At 39.1% G+C, this 20800-nt stretch overlaps 1 protein-coding gene and 3 non-coding genes across 4 annotated transcripts; 3 read left to right on the forward strand and 1 right to left on the reverse strand.

The window, feature by feature from the left end:
• The first annotated feature begins 1835 nt into the window (after nucleotides 1-1835).
• MRPL58 (mitochondrial ribosomal protein L58) lies at nucleotides 1836-9028 on the forward strand. The gene is made up of 6 exons (XM_034408697.3): nucleotides 1836-2059; nucleotides 2383-2419; nucleotides 5379-5438; nucleotides 5693-5775; nucleotides 6740-6909; nucleotides 8823-9028. Exons 1-6 carry the CDS (start codon nucleotides 1871-1873, stop codon nucleotides 8905-8907), a joined length of 624 nt encoding a protein of 207 aa, XP_034264588.2. The 5' UTR covers nucleotides 1836-1870; the 3' UTR covers nucleotides 8908-9028.
• A 2274-nt stretch (nucleotides 9029-11302) lies between these two features.
• TRNAR-CCU (transfer RNA arginine (anticodon CCU)) lies at nucleotides 11303-11375 on the reverse strand. The gene has a single exon. It is a non-coding gene; the product is annotated as a tRNA-Arg (tRNA).
• Nucleotides 11376-19591: 8216 nt separating this feature from the next.
• On the forward strand, nucleotides 19592-19664 carry TRNAR-UCG (transfer RNA arginine (anticodon UCG)). The gene has a single exon. It is a non-coding gene; the product is annotated as a tRNA-Arg (tRNA).
• Nucleotides 19665-20088: 424 nt separating this feature from the next.
• On the forward strand, nucleotides 20089-20161 carry TRNAR-CCU (transfer RNA arginine (anticodon CCU)). Its single transcript has one exon. It is a non-coding gene; the product is annotated as a tRNA-Arg (tRNA).
• The last annotated feature ends 639 nt before the right edge of the window (nucleotides 20162-20800 follow it).

Consider the following 20800-nt stretch of genomic DNA (forward strand, 5'->3'; position numbering starts at 1 on the left):
ATTTCAAGCCCTCCAAAATTACTGGATACATGAAAATGTAATTTACAGCAACAAAAATCATTAATATAGCACAGGTGCATTACTTCAAAAGTATTTTAATTGATCAATAAAATTTATATGGCTGTACAACTTATAACGGTGACTTTCAGTGGCATGCAAAGTTAAAGCCAACAATTTAATTAATCCAAACTATAATGTTGAATGTCACAAAAATACCAGCTTATAAGAAAAAACATTAACCGAGAGAGCTCTCCTAACCTCCTGATCCAGATCTTTAATGACTTACAAAATGCTAACTGAGCCTGGTCTGCCTGGATCTCCAGGATGATACTGTCCACAAGGCAGGTACTGCCACAGAGAAGGCATAACTAGATTAGATTGCCCAATGGAAGGGACCCACAGCATATCCTCCCTCCTAGATCTGGTGGGGTGAGCAGAGATCATGAGAAACAGGGAGTTCTGAAAAAGCCTAGTGCTATGCCACATAGCACTTTATAGGTGATAACCAGCACCTTGGATTGCACCTAGAAAATCACTGGAAGCTAATGCAGCTTGCAGAGCAGTTATATTATATGAATGTATTGAGAAATGTCCAAAACTGCTCACATGACTTCATTCTGAAACATCTGTAGCTTCCAAGTGCTCTTCAAGTGCAGTCCCATATAGAGGGCATCTTACAAGAAGTTACAAGGGCACTGAAAAGTGACCATTTTTCACACTTATGATCATTGTGGCATCCTCATGTGATTTACATTCAGATGCTTGACAACTGACTCACACTTATGACGGTTGCAGTGTCCCAGAATCATGTAATCCCCTTTTGCAACCTTCACTAAAGTCAATGGGGAAACCAGATTCACTTAATAACCGTGTTACTAATTTAGCAACTGCAGTGATTCACTTAACAAATGTGGCAAGAAAAGTCATAAAATGGGGCAAAACTCACTTAACAACATAAATTTTGGGCTCAATTGTGGTCGTAAATTGAGGGACTACTGTGTTCTATCTTAATTCGTTTAGTAAAGGGTCTATGAATAACATATTGGTAAGTTCCTCATAACAGAAGTTCCAAGCAATCCTAGTTACTGATGTTCTGGAACCTAGTGGCTTGCAGAAAACCAACCATACAGTACATCAAAGGATTGACTTAAATTTTAAAAGTTTGATTTTTATTTTGTTACTGAATACCTAAAAATCAGAATAATAATATATTTTCTTAGGTACAAGAGTGTATCTCTTCTGAATTTGCAATTATCTATAAAAATTTTTCATGTTTAAATGAAAATTATTTTTAAAAAGGAAATTTGAAATAATTCTTAAAAAATAATTTTCTTTTAAAAATATTTTTCATTTTTGCATAATAAAAATATTTGATATCAAATTTCTTGTAAACAGATGCTATGGTTTTTCAGCCAACTCTGTCGAACACAATAAATTAAAACTCTCCTCGTTAATTAATGTGGTTTTTTTTGCTTGTCTATTTAGTGGGACTCACTCCCTTGTAAATCTTTTTGTAACCTTAATCCCGTGGCATCTGAAATCCGATCTACATTCAGTCTCTTATGTTAATGTAATTTGCAACTCAGTCCTCTGCTGTTTTGCTAAGAATTATGCTTGCGCGGAAACATTATTAGGAACGAATACTTAAAAGCACAAGCATTTCTACAGAGCCAAGCATTTTATGGTTCTGAGCGAAAACAGTGTAATATTTAAATAGACCTAAGCAAATAAGTAACACTTATATATAAAAGCAAACGTCGTTGATCCCTTCCATAACATCCCCACCCCGGAACAATATTTTCACGGAACGCCGGTGATAGGAAGCCGACTCCAGCCGGCTTCGTTATAGAAGCGATCGCCACACCTCAAGATGGCGGCACCCTCGCTGTGCTGCTTTCGGCGAATGCCGGTTCAGTGGCTGGTCTTCTGGGAGACATCTAGGAAAATTCCGCTTCGAGGTTTAACTTCTGGTCGCCCGGCTTTCGGTTCTCAATTCCGAAGTGCGTACAGTTTGGACCAGCTCTATCAGCCGCAGGAAAAGGAAGCCGACACTGCGAAGGTTGGGATTAGGAGGTCCGAAGGGAAATGCTTATTTAACAGTCCAGCATATTTGAAAGCACCAGATTGGTAGCAGTTAACTTAGAATCTGATGATGTATGCATTGCTCTGAAATTTGGTGAGAGCAGCAAACATAGAAAGTAGGAGAAATAAATTTAAAAAAAAAACAGGTGGCTTAGGACACTGGTGCTTGTATGTATTCCAAAACAGGCTCTGCATGTGGTCTTTTTTTATTACTTTTCTTTTAATAGAATAAATTTATTACACAATATTTGCAACAGTAATAATTTGCCGTGCTCAATGATATGCGTTTCTGTGTTACAGGATTTGGCAAGCCAGACGATTCCAGAGATTCCTGTGGGTGAGTCCAGAACATAAGCAAAATGCCTTGACTTTCCCAGAGAGATTTCCTTAATGTATTTTATCTCTTTTTATCCGCTTTATAAATGAGTGTAAATTTGGTCCCAAATAAATGCCATTCAACTTAATGAGATTTATTTTTGATTAAGTGTACATTGGCATATAATGAAAATCAGAATATTTTTAGTAAGGATGGATAATAAATAATAAATAAATAAATAAATAATTTTATTTCTATACTGCCCTTCTCCCGAAGGACTCAGGGCAGTGTACAGCCTATTAAAAACACAAAGACAGACATCAATTAAAAATAATTAAAATTATTAAATAATTTCGGCTCAAATTTAAAACCCCAAAAATTTAAAACACCCAATTTATTGCACGGAAGGGTCAATGGCCATGTGTGAGTAGATAATAATATAATTTTTTAAAATAAATATACACAAAGATGAAACAACTTGACTCAACCCACAATGGAGGAATGGATGGTGATGATAAAGATGATGATGACGACGATGACGATGTTGGAATTTCCTGAGATGGCTAAATTGACTTATTTGATTAGAGAAAAGACATTATGTTTTATTGCTGACTAGAAACACCTAATGGACTTTCTTACTTCTACACTTGAACTCTTCTTTTCTTCTTTTCTATTTCTTTTATTTAATCTATATTTGTTTCTGTTAGTTTTTAATCTTTAAAAAATTCTTAATAAAATTGGTTTTGAAAAAACAGCATAAAAAAAACCTTCAGCAAAAGGAGAATTATTTTTAATTGTGAAAATATTCCTAAAAATGGCTTTATGGGCAATACTGTATTTTAAGAGACTCTCTATTCTTAATACAGTTTTCCAAATGCCAATACAGGTACTCCTCGACTTACAACAGTTCACTTAGTGACCTTTCAAAGATATACGGTTGCAAAAAAAAGTATGTGAACCCCTTGGGATTACGTGGAGTTTTGCATGAATTGGTCATAAAATGTGCTCTGAACTTCATCTAAGTCACAACAATAGAAAAACACAGTCTGCTTAAAATAATACTACACAAATATTAGATGTTGCCATGGTTTAATTGAACATAACATGTAAACATTCACAGTGCAGGGAGGAAAAAGTATGTGAACCTTTGGACTTAATAACTGGTTGACCCTCCTTTGGCAGCAATAACCTCAACCAAACGTTTCCTGTAGTTGCAGATCAGACCTGCATAATGATCTGGAGTAATTTTGGACCACTCCTCTTCACAAAACTGTTTCAGTGTAGCAATATTCTTGGGATGTCTGGTGTGAATCACTCTCTTAAGGTCATGCCACAGCATTTCAATCGGGTTGAGGTCAGGACTCTGACTGGGCCACTCCAGAAGGCATATTCTGTGCTGTTGAAGCCATTTTTTTGTTGAATTACTTGTATACTTTGGGTCATTGTCCTGTTGCATCACCCATCGTCTGCGGAGCTTCAGTTGGCGGACAGATGGTCGTACGTTTTCCTGCAAAATGTCTTGATAAACTCTGGAATTCATTTTCCCATCAATGACAACAATCCGTCCAGGCCCTGAGGCAGCAAAGCAGCCTCAAACCATGATGCTCCCTCCGCCATGTTTTACAGTGGGGATGAGGTTTTGATGTTGGTGTGCTGTGCCTTTTTTTCTCCACACATAGTGTTATGTGTTCTTCCCAAACAACTCAATTTTGGTTTCATCTGTCCACAATATATTTTGCCAGGAGTGCTGTGGAACATCCAGGTGCTCTTTTGCAAACTTCAAACGTGCTGCAATATTTTTTTTGGACAGCAATGGCTTCCTCCGTGGTATCCTCCCATGTACTCCATTCTTGTTTAATGTTTTCCTTATTGTAGTGTGTCAACAAAAATGTTAGCATGTGCCAGAGATTTCTGTAGGTCTTTAGCTGACATTCTAGGATTATTCTTTACCTCATGAAGCATTCTGTGCTGTGCTCTTGCAGTCATTTTTACAGGACGACCACGCCTAGGGAAAGTAGCAACAGTGCTAAACTTTCTCCATTTGTAGAAAGTCTGTCTTACCGTGGACACATGAACATCAAGGCTTTTGGAGATACTTTTGTAACCCTTTCCAGCTTCATGCAAGTCAATAATTCTTGATCGTGGGTCTTCTGAGAGCTCTTTTCTGCGAGGCATGGTTCACATCAGACAGTGCTTCTTGAAACCAGTAAACCCAAAACAGGTGTGTGTTTTTAAAGGGCAGGCAGCTATCAGCAACACATCCAATATCATCACACTGATTGGAGTCAAGGTTGGCTCACTCCTGGCTCCAATTAGCTCTTGGAGAAGTCATTAGGCTAGGGGCTCACATACTTTTTCCTCCCTGCACTGTGAATGTTTACATGTTATGTTCAATTAAACCATGGCAACATCTAATGTTTGTGTAGTATTATTTTAAGCAGACTGTGTTTTTCTATTGTTGTGACTTAGATGAAGTTCAGAGCACATTTTATGACCAATTCATGCAAAACTCCACGTAATCCCAAGGGGTTCACATACTTTTTCTTGCAACTGTACAAGTGATGTATGACCATTTTTCACACTTACAACTATTACAGCATCCCCTTCGTCACACGATTTACATTCAGATGCTTGACAACTGACTCACATTTATGATGGTTGCAGGGTCCTGGGATCATGTGATCACCTTTTGCAGTCTTCTGACAAGCAAAGTCAATGGGTAAACCAAATTCACCTAACAAGTGTTACTAATTTAACAACTGCAGTGGTTCAGTTATCAAATGTGGCAAGAAAAGTTGTAAATAGGGCAAAACTCAGTTAACAAATTTCTCATTTAGCAACATAAATGTTGGGCTCAAATGTCATAAGTTGAAGACTACTGGTATTTGTTAACTCCTTCTACTTCTCTTTTAAATATACTTAGAGCATAAATGGGTAACTTTTCAATCCTTTTTCGTCCTTTCATTTTTTGGATTTCCAGGTCGTTTGTCTGTATCCTATTCACGGAGCAGTGGCCCAGGAGGCCAGAATGTGAATAAAGGTAAAAACAAAACAAAGTCTGACTACATATACATGTATTACTTGAGAACAAATCCCATTGACATTAATGATACTTCCTACAATAAAATTAAAGTGTGGATTTTGGAGTTGGGCAGCCTAGAAATTTGACAAATAAGATCAAGTATTCATGAGCAGCACACTTATCAATAAATTGAGAGGAAAAGGTAGGCCCTTCCAAGCTGCATAACTCTTTACCCTGGAGAGTATTTATTTATTTCTTCTTTTCACACCCAGTGAATTCAAAAGCGGAAGTCCGATTCCATTTGGCATCAGCAGACTGGATCTCCGAAGAAGTGCGACAAAAAATGGCAGTGCTGGTAATTCTCAAATTTTATTTTCCCCTTTTGAGATAGATAGTTAAGTAGCATACACTTAGTTTTCCAATTTCTTGCAAAAATTCCTGCACAAAATTTCCTACATAAAAAATACAGACCATTCAGAGGGACCCATTTAGGTTGTGTAGCAAAATATAAATCCATAAACATATAACATCAGAAGATGGATCTTAAAATTTGCCTTATCCCATTATGAGATTTAAATTCTTTCTTTTACAAGCACTCTGACAGAATAAAAGCCTGGTAAAAGACATGATGTTAGGAACCACTGAAAATAGGAGGCATTTACTAGGTCAGTGGTTGATAATTCTGTCAATTATATTCTTTATATGATTGTTTATTAGAAACATTTTACTTCTCCCTTTAGTTGAAAAATTTAGGATTATGTAAGAATATTATATGCATATGTAAGTTATATGCAAAATTATATTATTTATTTATTTATTTATATTATTTATTTATTTATTTATTTATTTATTTATTTATTTATTTGCTTTTATCTCAAAGAATGACTGGCCTCCTACAATTTAGCAGACAGGTCCCAGTGTCAAAGAACTGCTTTAAATGTTTTCAAATAGAAATTGGGGACAAAATATTTCTAAATAAGGTCTAATCCCAAATTTTCAAACAAGATGAATTATTTGTTGCTAAAATAAAAATATAATTTGTCCACAAATATAGGGAGTGATTGGTTTCACACTTTACTTTAATCCTTAATATGTCTTGCTTGATTTTGGCTTAGTGGGATCATAAAATCTTCATTATTGTGTAACATTGTGTAATTTTAACCACTACAGTTTACATGGTGACTTTAAAAATCATATTTTGATAATAGAAACCTGTTTTCCAGAGAATAGAAAATTATATAAATATGCTCCCTCTTTAAGGGAGATGGGAGAAATGTGAAAAATAAATACAATAAATAATAAAATGTTTTATTTCCCAGCAAAAACATAGAATCAATAAATTAGGAGAGCTAATAATCACTTCTGAAGTGAGTCGCTACCAGTTGAGGAATATGGCAGACTGCTTACAAAAGATCAGGAACATGATTGCAGAATCCACTGTGACTCCTCATGTTATATATGAAGAAACTGCTGAGATGATCAGAAAAAGGTAAATTTGAGACAAAAATAACAGGTGACTGAATTAGAATTGCTTTGGACATACGAACTTGATGCATATACACCAGGATTCTCAGTTGATGCTCCCTTAGGCTGAGATGGAGCCATTTGTAATTAAAACAAGAACTTCTTCTCTCTCATTATTCAGCATAATTATCACATTAGGCAGTTTAAGAAAAGACTTGTGGTGTCTACAGTTTAATACATCATAATAAATAAGACAGTCTGGTTCTTCATTTTTCATCTGAGTAAGCCATAAAGTGCCTTGCTTTAACTAAATATAAAAGTGAAATATAAAACTAAATATGAAAGCTTTTTTCAGTTTGTAACTTTTATTTATATGTTAGCCTTATATGTGGACCACATCCTGATAGCTTGTTCAACAAATATGGCTTAACAGCTTGGTTTTAGCATACTGACATAAACAACCCTGTTCATTAATAATCTCTATTTTGGATCTTGAGGTAAAGAACAGATACACAATTTCTGATAGAAATCTGATATGTTTCTCAGAAAATCTTTTTTGGAAAGATTTGGACAGTTAAAAACATTTTTGCATTTAATTATTTATTTATTTTATTTTATTGTTTATATTTATATACCGCCCTTCTCCTGAAGGACTCAGGGCGGTGAACAGCCAACAGATAAAACACAAGAAATATAAAATTTAAAAACAGTATTAAAATCCAATTAAATTAATTTGGCCCACAATTAAAAACACCCCTGTATTAAGACCCATAATTAAACAATTTAAAAATTAAAACAATTTAAAAGAGTTAGGCCAGCCCGGCTTGCTGGAATAAAAACGTCTTTAGGGAATGGCGAAAGGTGCGAAGATCCGGGATCCGCCCTATCTCTGGGGGCAGCTCATTCCAGAGGGTAGGTGCCCCCACAGAGAAGGCTCTCCCCCTGGGGGCCGCCAGTCGACATTGTTTGGCCGACGGCACCCTGAGGAGCCCCTCTCTGTGGGAGCGTACTGGTCAGTGGGAGGCTATCGGTGGCAGAAGGCAGTCTCATAAATACCAGGGTCCTAAGCCATTTAAGATTATTTAATTTTAAAATACATTATAAAAATCACAGAGTGAGAAATGTAAACACTTCTCTGCTGCTGTGTTCCTTGAGGAGCATCTTTTCCAAAATTGCCATTTGAATTGGAAGAATCTTCTTCACTGATGCCAGTAAAATGTTCTCCCCAGATCAAACATAACAATAAATCCCCTTTGCTTTCTTCTGGTAATTTATACTTGTATAAAACATGAGTGTGGCTCTTGCTGGGGGCAGGACAATTCAAATTATTTTTGGAACTTTTAAAACCAGTAAAACTTGACAACATAGCATTTTGCTAAAGTTTTATAAAATTAGCCTCTGTAATGAATGGGCAAGCATTTCTCTCCACCATTCATTAACTTTGCTCACTTCAGTTGAATCAAGATTAACAGCTAATTCAATAGCTCCCTCTAAACCAACATGCTTTCTTTCTTGAAGTTTAATTTCCTTGTAAATTGTTGTTATGTTGTTGTAATATGTGTTCTATTTGTAACTCCCAAGGAAGAAGTGGATTTTCCCTTATCACATGCCTCTAAAGTTACAGATTTTAATTTTCTTTTATCATTCTTATACATTTCTGTGATTGGCCAGATAGGCTGTGGGATTTCTATATCTTATGCTCCATAGTTAACAAAGAGGGCATCTCCTACCCAAGTAAACAGTCACAGGAAAAGTGCTACAAAGTACTGTGCTAAAGGTTTCTGGGAAAAGAAGGCTAGAAACTCTTCACAATCCACCCTATGGAATCAGCTCTGGCCATTACAATATTATTTTATGAACATTTGGTCTAGAAGGGTAAGAATCCAGAATTAATTTACAACCACTTAAATGTCATTTTCTACATCTCTTTGGCTTTAGGGTAGAGAAGATGAACAGAGAACGCCTGCGACAAAAAAAAGCACGATCTTCTTTGAAGCAAAGTAGACAAGTGGACTATGACTGAACATCTTTTGGAGACATAAATAATGCAAAGACATATTCCTTGGACTCTTCTATTTCCTAGATGGAAAAGAGAAACTTCTTGTGTTCTTTACATTAAAATAACAAAAACTATGTCATCAAAATTTGCCCTTGAAATAGGAATGGATGTTTAATTACATCTATAATATTAGTAATGGTGGCTGAATATACAGGTAGTCCTTGACTTCCAACCACAGTTGAGCCCAACATTTCTGTTGCCAAGGGAGACAGTTATTAAGTGAGCTTTGCCTCATTTTACAACCTTTCTTGCCACAGTTGTTAAGTGAAGTACTGCACTTGTTAAATTAGGGACACAGTTGTTAAGTGAATCTGGCTTCCCCATTGACTTACTTCCCCGGGACACTGCAACTTGTGAGTCAATTACCAAGTGCCTGAATTTTGATCATGTGATCATGGGGATGCTGCAATGATTGTGTGAAAAACGGCCATAAGTCCATTTTTTCAGTGCCGTTGTAAATTTGAACAGTTTCACTAAATGAACTGTTACAAGTCAACGACTATATAGCTAATTGCAATATTAAAGTATACTCTTGTAAAAGAAATGCTTCAAAATGTTTAGATAGTAACTGCAGAAATCTCAGGAACTCGAAACCCACCAGAGACAGCTGTCTTGTTGTCTCTTCACGTGCAGCAGTTGTCTGTAGCATTTGTGGGTGATCTCAAGTCTTCTTGTCTGGCAAAAGGTGGGGAGAGGGGAAGGGAGGAAGGAAGTTACGGCTGTTCAGAAAACCAGCACCTGCTCCCTTATACACTTGTTCCACTATGCCTAATTAGAAGAGCCATTCATGTATCTATATACAACTAACACTCTCCTGTTGGTCTGTTTGTAACCTTCAGTTGGTGAAACAACAATCGTTTTTGAATCAACATACTGCAAATGGGCTAACTTTAAAAAGTGTTAAAAATTCAGGACCTATAACTTCTATGGGATTGAAAGTTGTGTCTGCTTCCGCACTGCTCCATTGCCATGGTCAGCTGCAGTCACATGGCCACCATTTTCAATGCTTCCTGGCAGGTTCTCACAAGGAAAGTCAACGAGGAAGCAGGCAAGAAAGGTCACAAGTCATTTGTGTAAGTCGCTCCTGCTGTTTTTTTTCTCCTGAGAAGCGTGATAATGCAATCCCAAGGATTTTGTACTTCATAGCACTCCCTGCTTCCCCTGGCTCCATAATGGCTCCTGCCAGACCATCCATATTAAGTAGTCCCTGCCCAGGGGCATCTGGTGACCTGCTTGTATTCAGTAGTGCCTGATTGTGTGTGTGTGTGAGAGAGGTTTTTTTTCTCTTTTGCATGGTCATTCTGTTTCTCTAGTTAGGTAAGGAAATATCACTGAAACAAGGATCCAATAAGGCACAAGTTGGTTGATTTCTTCAGATACTTCTTTTTATTAATTAAAATCAATAATATAACTGGACTTGGCAAAGGTTATGTATTTCCTTTCCACAAATGCCTCATAGTAAGATGAGGGTAAATGGGGCAGTTCCTTAATATTTAAATTTTATACACAAATACTAAAAATACTTTTTTATATAAATTATATTTAGAAATCATCTTGAGAGGGCCAGAATGTTGAACAAAATACAAGTGTAAAATGCAATAAAATGGAGTAAATATGAATCTGCAGACAAAAACCGAAATAGAGAAAAATTGTAGTATTGACGTATTTCCACAGCAATCTCAGCAAAACATAAAAGTAAAAATAGCAGCACCTTCAACAAAAGCCGTCATTTAAAAGTGTGCAAAACAGATGAGTTTTAAAACTTTTATAAATGCTGCAAGCGAGATGTACTTGCAAGGGACATTTACTAAATACGCCTATTTCTATTGTTTGAGAGAAAAAATCATCCAGTGATGAACGTGCATCTAAGCATCTATTCTTTGAACACAATTCAGGAAGGGCATGTATACATTTTAGCCTCTTGCTTAGACCAGCTTGGCAGTAATTCCCACTTGCCACTAGGTGGGGATAAAGAGCTTCATTTTTTCGGATGAAAATGACTCTAGATCCAATCAGCCAGTATTTCATAAAACCCAGGAACCTTAAGTCAGTTCTATTTCGAAACTGATACGTTCAACCATCTGGAGCAAGTAACTAAATATTGACAGGGTCAGATTTAAAGCCTGCGGTATGACAACGATGAGATATTAGGCACGTTTTTCGAGTGTGCCTCCTGCCCCCTCCACCGGTGTGTATGGCGTCGAAGAACAGCCTTATACGTTAAGTCCCTGTCGTGCTGAAGTAAATAAATCAGCAGAAATATTCGTAGCAACAGAAGAAAAACTGAGCAATTTAAATATTCACAAGCAAGAGAAGACGGAAATTTAAAAACTCACACCACCTCTAAAAGTAAATTTTCCACCCCAGATGGGACTCGAACCCACAATCCCTGGCTTAGGAGGCCAGTGCCTTATCCATTAGGCCACTGGGGCTACTGAAGAAAAGGCTGCTTACGTTTGTACTTAACTCTGTAATATCTGACTGTTCATTCTTCAGTTTTAGGTGTTTACTGTATATTTTCTGTTCCATTCGCACAGATAATTGCGAAGTGATAATTGGAGTCCAGGGTGAGTTTACTTCTTTTGTACTATTGTCTGAGAGGGTTTTTTTTTTTTTTGGCATTTAAATGTTGCCTGTATAATCTATCACAATCCTCATTTTTTTTTTCCCTTAGTTTAACGCTCTCCAAATTTGTGGGTTTTCAAGAATTCCTATCCTGCAGGCTGAATGGCCAAATTGGCTGCTCATGAGAATTGTACAGTACAACTCTAAATCTGGAAGCTTTAGCTTGCTGGAAACTGCTCTAGAAGTGTGAGAGAGGATATCACAAGGGGTCTCAGACAATTCGCTTTATAGAATTAGACATCTTTAAGATGCGGATGGTCCACACATCTTAAAAAGTTGCCAAGTTTGAAACTTACTATTTATAAAATCATAAACTTTGAAGGGATCTTAAAGGCCATCTAGCCCAACCCCCTGCTCTGTGCAGGATCCATCAGAGCAAGGGTTTTCAAATTGGGTTCCCTAAATTCTACAACAAATTAAGATTTTCAGACTTGTCATTAACTTGGTTACCCTTTTCTGAATATGCCCCAATTTGTCACTCTCCTTTTTTTGAACAGTGGTGCCCAGAATGAGACATAGCTGTGTGACTCTAAATCGGGTAACCAGCAGTGGTGGGTTTCAAATTTTTTTACTACCGGTTCTGTGGGCATGGCTTGGTGGGCATGGCAGGGCTTGGTGGGCGTGGCAGGGCTTGGTGGGTGTGGCAAATCTCCATTCCCTCCCCAATCCAGGGGAAGATTACCGCAAAATCCCCATTTCCTCCCGATCAGCTGGGACTCGGGAGGCAGAGAATAGATGGGGGTGGGGCCAGTCAGAATTTTTACTATGGATTCTCTGAACTACTCAAAATTTCCGCTACCGGTTCTCCAGAACTGGTCAGAACCTGCTGAAACCCATTTCTGGTAACCAGCCAGATTAAGGTGGAACAGATCCTCCCTGTAATCTGGATTCTACAACCTTGAATACGCACCTCAAGGTGGCATTTGTTATTTCAGCAGCTGCATCACAGTGCTGGCTTATATATAATTTATGTATAACATTCAGATTCTTTTCACAGGTTCTGCTATGGAAACAGTTCCCAGAGCTTTACATTTACCGTAGCTATCAGGTCCAGCCTGCCTACCAGAATAGAATCAAAATCTGTGTAGCCTCTGCCTGAATTATTTTTTCTAAAAAAAACATAAAAATAGTTAAAAATAAATTTAAAAGAAAACCAAAACAAACATGCAAACAAAAAACTGAAAGAGCAAACTCGATGGACCACACCACAAGATCTTTTTCTGCCGTCAGTTTTCTATGTTTCTATGAATACTTTCAAAAAGAGATAGCCCACTACCCCTCTACATCATCGGCCCTCTTGTCAAATTTTTCTTATACTTAGAAAATTTCCCCCCCTAACATTCAGCTAGAGTCTGTCTTCCTGAAACTTAAATCCATTGTCTTTGTACTCTCGAGATTGGGGGGAACACAAATTTTGACTTCTCCTGTGTGATATTTTTCAGATATTTGAAGAGTGCTATCATATCCAATGCTTGTGTATTGCCTGACCCTGTCAGCTGGTAAGAAGACTACATTCACTATAGTTACTGCTTAACATTTTGCTCCATTCATTGAGCCCAGTCTGGAATGTTGGCTCTTTCTTTTCTTTTTGAAATGTCTGAAGACGTGGGATTTATTCTTATTATCTTTCACTAACCCTAGCATTTTAAACATCCACTTTGCTGACATCCGTTCTACAGTTGCTGGTTGTACTTGGCTTCTTTCCATTTCCTGAATATGTCCTTTTTTTTAGTTTTTAGCTCTTCATTCTTATTCATTGGGGACGGAGGTGGGGGAGCAGCCATAATGGTCTTGGCTGTCCTCCATTTTCCCTCAATGGGAATTGTTTAGAATTATGCTTTGAGTATCTTTTATAGAGGCGAGGTAGTGCAGTGGGTAGAATGCAGTACTGCAGGCTACTTCAGCTGATTGCTAGCTGCAGTTTGGCAGTTCAAATCTCACCAGGCTCAAGGTTGACTCTTCCATCCTTCCGAGGTGGGTAAAATGAGGACCCAGATTGTTGGGGGCAATATGCTGACTCTGTAAACCACTTAGAGAGGGCTGTAAAAGCACTATGAAGCGGAATATAAATCTAAGTGCTATTGCTATTGCTATCTCGTTCTTTGGGTGCTCCTATCCATCTGGAGCATCTTTTTAGTGCTCCTGTCCTGAGATCCTACAGTATTTATTATTATTGGGAGTTTATGCATAATCTACTGCTTTAGTCCAAAATATATTTGATTACACTTAATTTTCTTTTTCTTAAAATTAAGAACAGTAGCATGACTTTCCCTCACTTCTCCTGCTACTTCAATTTCCCAAAATTATATTCAGTATTGATTAATATCAGGTCAAGGATTCTCTGAGACTCTTGTGCCTCCTTCCATGCTCTGAGGGAGGAAGTTGTCAGCAAAATATGCCTGACATCTTCCTAGTAGGACTAGGCATGGCAGAATGTGTCTCTCAGCAAATAAAGGAATTAAAGGATTCTTCTGCCTAGGACAGTGATGGCGAACGTTTTAGACACCGAGTGCCCAAACTGTGCGCTCGCACGCATGCCCAAACTGAAAGGTGCGGTGCGTGCGAATGTGCGCATGCGTAGACATGCATGAACTTGCACATGCATGGACATGTGTGAAGGTGCACATGTGCAAAAGTGTGCATCTGTGAAAGTGTGCATGCACAAATGTGTGCGTGCATGAATGTGTGTGTGCATGAATGTGCACATGCATGGATGTGCGGATGTGTGAACATGCGCAAATGGGCATATGCACGGATATACGTGAACATGCGTATGCACAGCAGAGACCTGAAGACCAGATGGCTGTTGGGAGGCGGGGCATCCCAACTCTGGCAACCCGGAAAGAGGTAAGATCTTTTTCTTTCGTGAGCGTCTGTTTCGTTGTTTGTAGGGAAACAGAAGCTCACGAAAGAAACACCACACATATCTGATCTGGGTTGACAGCGCGCGTGCCAGCAGAGAGGGCTCTGCATGCCACTTCTGATACGTGTGCCATAGGTTTGCCATCATGGGCCTAGGAGCATCAAAGTGTTGTTTTCCTGTGGAAGAGCAGCAGGGAAGTATGCTGGGATGTAAGAAAAAGGCAGGTTGGAGAACTGGTGCCAATTCTTGATGGCAGAATAGAGCTCTGCTCTCAGTCCTCTGATCCCATCTCCACCCCACAGAATGGTGGCTCTGTAGATGGAGAACAGACAGCAGAAAAACTGCTCCCCCTTTTGTCTTGGTGGGCAGCATTACCATGAGCCAAAGAGATAATTCTGCCTCACTTCCCTTTCCCCATAACACAGGGGTGTCAAACTTAATTTCACTGAGGGCCACATCAGGGTTGTGTTTGACCTCGGCTGGGGGGGGGGGCGTGGCCAGGTGGGCATGGCCATTTTGACGTCACTCCTGTCTGAGGTGCTGGTAGGGGCCCAAGTACTCTGCCAGCAAAAATGGGCTTCCAAGCTCTGTTTTCACTGGCAGAGGGTTGCAGGAAGCCATGGCAGCCGAAAACGGAGCTCGGGAGCCCATTTTCGCTGGCATGGGGCAGTCCTTCACTGTTTCCAGGGCAGCCCCATGGGCCAGATCTAAGTACCACGGGTTGAATCCATAACCCTTGAATTTGACACCTCTGAGCTAACAGAAAGAAGAGGAGGGGATGGTAAGGGAAGGGAAGGGTGGGGTGAGAGGAGAGGAGAGAACATATTGGGTTGGAGAAATGAGAGCAGAAAATTATCAATCTTCTCATAACTGTAATGGCACTGACAGCAGAAGACCCTACCTCTTTTTTATTTCTTGTACAGCTTCCAAAAGACCACTGGACAGGGGTACAGAATTGTAGCCACCATTACCACTGATGAGGTGTTGCTGTAAGGTCAGCTATCAGGGCTAGATGTACAGCTTTACCTGTAAGGAGATGTGGCTAAAGACTGTTTTCCAATACATCTCCAATTCCACAGAACACCTCAAAGGGATAGTAGGCAGGGTAAGCAGGAGATGTGGAGGAGATGGTTCTTTGGCCCAAAAAATAGATAGCTGGTCCTGAAAAGTGACACTTGATGGAAATGTAGTCATAGCAGCTTCCAGTAGCCAATAGGAATGGGGCAGGTCCTTGGCCCAACTTGATGTCTATAAAAGTTGCCAGAGAAGACATGAAAGAACAAGGAAAACCTCAGAGGTGGAACAAGTGATATAAGTAGAGGTTGAAAGGGCAAGGATGAACCATCCATTCATTTGTTCCTGGAATGAGTAACAAGGTATCTTCCTGTTGTGGATTCGAAGGTGATGTCATCTATTGATGTCCTCTAACTACTGATTTGCTTTCCTTTTTTTTAACTTACCATATTTTGTAAAACTGAGTCCCATATTTCATTATATTTGTCCATACAAATTAGTAGATTTTTTTAAAAAATCATAGATAGATAGATAGATAGATAGATAGATAGATAGATAGATAGATACTATATATCAGTGGTCCCCAACCTTTTTATCGCCGCGGACCAATCAGCCTTTGATAATTTTACCGTGGCCCGCTGAGCGCGCGCAGGGGTGGGGGTCGTACCTGCGCGGGGCTCTCTTCCCTGGAGCCTTTGCGCACGGCCCAGGAGCCTTTGCGCTGCAGCGTTCATGTCCCCCGGCCGCTGCAGCGATCATGTCCCCCGGCCGCTGCAGCGATCATGGCCCCCGGCCGCTGCATCGATCATGGCCCCCGGCCGCTGCGCGGCCCGGTGCCAGGTACTCCACGGCCCGGCACCGGTCCGCGGACCGGGAGTTGGGGACCACTGCTATATATGTGTTAGAATACAGAAGTGAGTATACCCCTCATATTTTGTAAATATTTAAGCATATCTTTTCATGGTGACAACAGTGAAGAAATGACATTTGGCTACAATGTAAAGTAGTGAGTATACAGCTTCTATAACTGTAAATGTGCTGTCCCCTCAAAATAACACAAAACACAGCCGTTAATGTCTAAATGGATGGCAACAAAAGTGAGTACACCCCTAAGTGATAATGTCCAAATGGGGCCCAAAGTTTCAATATTTTGTGTGGCCACCATTATTTTCCAACACTGTCTTAACCCTCTTGGGCATAGAATTCACCAGAGATTCACAGTTTGCCACTCAAGTCCTCTTCCACTCCTCCCTGATGATGTCACGGAGCTGGTGGATGTTAGAGACCTTGTGCATCTCCACCTTCTGTTTCAGGATGCCCCACAGATGCTCAATAGGGTTTAGGTCTGGAGACATGCTTGGCCAGTCCATCATCTTTACCCTCAGCTTCTTTAGCAAGGCAATGGTCGTTTTGGAGGTGTGTTTGTGGTCGTTATCATATTGAAATACTGCCCTGCGGCCCAGTCTCCGAAGGGAGGGAATCATGCTCTGCTTCAGTATGTCACAGTACATGTTGGCATTCATGGTTCCCTCAATGAACTGTAGCTTCCCAGTGCCAGCAGCACTCATGCAGCCACAGACCATGACATTCCCACCACCATGTTTGACTGTAGGCAAGACACACTTTTCTTTGTCCTCCTCACCTGGTTGCCGCTACACATGCTTGACACCATCTGAACCAAATAAGTTTATTTTGGTCTCATTGGACCACAGGACATGGTTCCTGTGGTCCAACGTGGTTCCAGAAATACATGTCCTTGGTCTGCTTGTCTGAAGCAAACCATTTGCGGGCTTTCTTATGCATTATCTTTAGAAGTGGCTTCTTTCTGGGATGACAACCCTGCAGACCAATTTGATGCAGCATGCAGCATATGGTCTGAGCACTGATAGGCTGCTCAGAGAAAGAGAGGAAAAACAGAGAAACAAATGACAGAGAGAAGGGAGAGAGGGTGCGGGAGAGAGAAATGAGCTGGAGGGAGAGCATGAGAGAGAGGGAAAAGAGGGAAACAGAGAAGGGGAGAGAAAGAAAGAGAGAGAGAGAGAGAGAGAGAGAGAGAAAGAAAGAAAGAAAGAAAGAAAGAAAGAAAGAAAGAAAGAAAGAAAGAAAGAAAGAAAGGAAGGAAGGAGATGGAGAGGAAAAAGAAAAAGGAGAGAGAGAGAGAGAGAGAGAGAGAGAGAGAGAGAGAGAGAGAGAGAGAGAGAGAGAGAGAGAGAGAGAGAGACCCACTTACCGCAGAAAACACCCAGAGCCACAAAACCTGCTGGGGCAGGTCATGTGACTGGGTGGGAGTGACATTGAATTGGCCACGCCCACCCAAGTTTTCTGGCTCCCAGTGTTTTCTTTTCTGTGGGAAACAGGTCCAAATGGCTTTTTGAGTGTTTAAGGTTGCAGAGCCCGGCCTAGGACATCTTTATGTAGAGCAGCAATTTATTTTTTCAGATCCTCAGAGTAATGTGAATGATGTAGGAATAGTATAGGATCAGCTATATGAACACTGAAGGACCCTCTTTATTCACATTATTATAAAGAAAGAAATGTGCTTGTTTAGAAATTACACTAGGTCAGCTAAATTCCATTCATGGTAATATATATCTTCTGAGGGCCTATCTGTCAAGGATGCAAGGATGCAAGGACATCCATATGTAATATATATCTTCTGATATATCTCTGCATCCTCTGTCAAGGATGCAGAGACATCCATCTGAAACAAAAAGTTAATTATTATCCAAAAGCAGTCATGAATCTACGCATCAGCAAACACAGAATTGAGGAAGGTTGTTTAGCTAAGATAATCTCATAAACTAGAAAATAATGAAAGAATTTAGTAATTAGAAAGTGTCAATTATAATGTAACAAATGTATGTTAACCATATATGGAAAACTGCTGTGCTTGCAAAATCCTTTGTCTTGGAGATGTATAAAAGCAGTTGTATCAGAGCTCTTCTTGGTTCAGAATTGCAGATACAAATCTGGTTCTGAAATTGCGCAAATAAACGGTCTCTGGCTGACCCAGGAATGTTGTTTGGTCCCATCATTCCATAACAAGAGAATTCATTTCCATGAGGTGCCATGTCGAACTTCCAGTGACTATGAAAGAGAGAGAGTGATAACACCAAATTTAACACATCTGCTCCCCCTTCACACCTGAGACCTTGTACCACTAATGAGTCACATGGCACCAGGGACGGAAAACGGCTACTTGGGCCCCATTTGGACATTATTACTTAGGGGTGTACTCACTTTTGTTGCCACCTGTTTAGACATTAATGGTTGTGTGTTGCGTTATTTTGAGGGGACATTTACACTGTTATATAAGCTGTATACTCATACTTTACATTGTAGCCAAGTGTCATTTCTTCAGTGTTGTCACATGAACAGATATACTTAAATATTTACAAAATATGAGGGGGTATACTCACTTCTGTGATATACTGTATATGTATTATTCACATTTATATGAATAATAATTCTTTAAATAACTATATATACAATTGTAACTACTGTATTTACAGGTTACAATTGTGTTAAAATAATAAATTATACTTTGCTGTATTTTTCACTTTAAAAAGCACTGTCTATGTGATTTTTATATCTTTGACAATGATGTATTGCTATCTTTCTGGTTTTTATCATTATTTTAAAAATCAATAAAAATATTTTTAAAAATACTACTGAGGCAGTGAGCAGCTCATTAGGAGGAGATCAAAGAACAGACTGCCCATCATTAGGAGTTTTTGTCTCTTTGATAGATCTGCAATCTGCTTTGGGAAACATCATCTGTACATAACTTAATAGATGTTGTATCAATTGTGAATTGATACATTCCCATGAAGATATTTTCTAAAAAGAAAGCGGTGGATTTGCCAGTCAAATTGCTCAAGAGTCTTGTTGATTGTTATTAATATCACCACTGCCAGTATTGCTTTATACACTTTATGAGGAATGAACACCAACAGCTCAGGATGTTTTGTCTGCAAAAAAAATCTGCAGAAGTGAAAACAGAGTTTTAGAGGAATAAATATTCATTTTAAGCAGAAGTCAGTAAGAGTAAAATAATATTAATTTCAGAACTAACTTCGTAAGAGAATAACTGTAACCATCTATGCTATAACCTTCTGTTTGCAACACAAGACTTTATCCATAGGTGACCGCGTGGCCTAATGGATAAGGCGTCTGACTTCGGATCAGAAGATTGAGGGTTCGAGTCCCTTCGTGGTCGATTATTTTAGTATGTTGACAATAGATCTACAACTAAAGTTAAAGATGAAATTTCCGATTTGTTATCCACCAGCTGAAACGCCCAACAATACAAGAAATAAAAAATCGTTCCTCGTTTGTATTGTTCTTCAGATATGGTGTGTTTCCATAATTTAGGACTGTATTTGGTTTTATGCAGGGAACAATACGTCACGCTGCATCAAAAATAAGGAACCGAATAGTGAACGAAGCACAAAATCATAACACACAATGCCATTTTATTTTTAGCCTATTTAAAGCTTATTTGTTTTTCTTGCAAAAGAAAATGTGAGAAAGAAAGCATCTGCAAAAAGCAACGACTAAGAACCTTACCAAGAGGGAGCAGGAAGGAAATATTTACAGCTTTTCTGTAAGAGGGGAAAAATGAAACACCTTTAACTCGCAAAGCCCCAGTGGCCTAATGGATAAGGCACTGGCCTCCTAAGCCAGGGATTGTGGGTTCGAGTCCCATCTGGGGTGGAGAGAAATTGTTTTGTCTCAAATGCTTCCGCCTTGAAAAATCATTTATTTCCCTAAATTATTAGGTAAGAACAAATGCTGTATAGTAAAACTTTCAGCCATCACAGATTTTGATGAATGAAAGTTGATCCCAAAGGCTTCAGTATCTTTCCCCAATAACAATTCTTTAGATTCTCAGGTGATACTTTTGCCATTAGGTTATATGCAAACAAACATACTGGAATAAAACAGAGTGCATATGAAAAATGTAGGCACAATTACAGGTATAATCTATTTATGACAACAAGACAGGGTATCTCATACTTTCAGGTTCTTTACACTTCCAGTCAGACTACAATTGCAAAGAGTGCATAAAATGATCTGCTAAATCATGACTTCAGAGAGAACAACATCAAGATTTCAAAAAGTAGTAAGTAATGGACACTAATGGGCAACAATTTATTAATTAAACAGAAGAGAAAGAGAACCTTTTTATGAGAGTGATCTTCTCAGCCCAACTGGCAGGAAAAATGCCAGTTCTGATGGATAGAGAGAATAATTTGTCAGCAAATATTTAGAACTGTCATTAAGGGCTTGAGATATTAAATACAGCTTTCCTACAGCCAAGAGAGGTCTGACTCAAAGGCAAAACGATTTCAG

Source organism: Pantherophis guttatus, chromosome 2 (genome assembly GCF_059756535.1).
Source record: "Pantherophis guttatus breed Tessera chromosome 2, ASM5975653v1, whole genome shotgun sequence".
NCBI classification, from domain to species: Eukaryota; Metazoa; Chordata; class Lepidosauria; order Squamata; family Colubridae; genus Pantherophis; species Pantherophis guttatus.

Excerpts from the sequence above, each read along its gene's own strand:
- MRPL58 (XM_034408697.3), top strand. The coding sequence starts at position 1,871 with ATGGCGGCACCCTCGCTGTGCTGCTTTCGGCGAATGCCGGTTCAGTGG. Across the intron at positions 2,060-2,382 it reads AGGAAGCCGACACTGCGAAG|GATTTGGCAAGCCAGACGAT; the intron begins GTTGGGATTAGG and ends TCTGTGTTACAG. Across the intron at positions 5,776-6,739 it reads GACAAAAAATGGCAGTGCTG|CAAAAACATAGAATCAATAA; the intron begins GTAATTCTCAAA and ends TTTATTTCCCAG.